Genomic DNA, 217 nt, shown 5'->3' with positions numbered 1-217 from the left:
CCGCGCCTGTCCGAAGTAGCCGCACCCCGGGCGCCCACGCCTGGCGCAGAGCGCGCACATGGCGACTCAGGCGCACTCCCTCAGCTACGCGGGCTGCAACTTCTTGCGCCAGCGTCTGGTTCTGTCGACTCTGAGCGGGCGCCCGGTCAAAATCCGAAAGATCCGGGCCAGAGACGACAACCCGGGCCTCCGAGGTAAATGGGGACTGGCAGCACGG

The 217-nt window shown here is 68.2% G+C and overlaps 1 protein-coding gene across 1 annotated transcript in view; it reads left to right on the top strand.

Moving 5' to 3' along the window:
• Positions 1 to 217, top strand: part of RCL1 (RNA terminal phosphate cyclase-like 1) — a 58,545-nt gene continuing 58,328 nt past the window's right edge. Inside the window, exon 1 of the mRNA XM_006773842.2 lies at positions 1 to 194. Coding sequence (XP_006773905.1) covers positions 59 to 194 — 136 coding nt within the window. The 5' untranslated portion in view covers positions 1 to 58. The remainder of the gene's footprint in view (positions 195 to 217) is intronic.

This window comes from Myotis davidii, unplaced genomic scaffold (genome assembly GCF_000327345.1).
Source record: "Myotis davidii unplaced genomic scaffold, ASM32734v1 scaffold547, whole genome shotgun sequence".
Classification (NCBI taxonomy): Eukaryota; Metazoa; Chordata; class Mammalia; order Chiroptera; family Vespertilionidae; genus Myotis; species Myotis davidii.
This window is presented reverse-complemented; position numbering and strand designations above follow the sequence as displayed.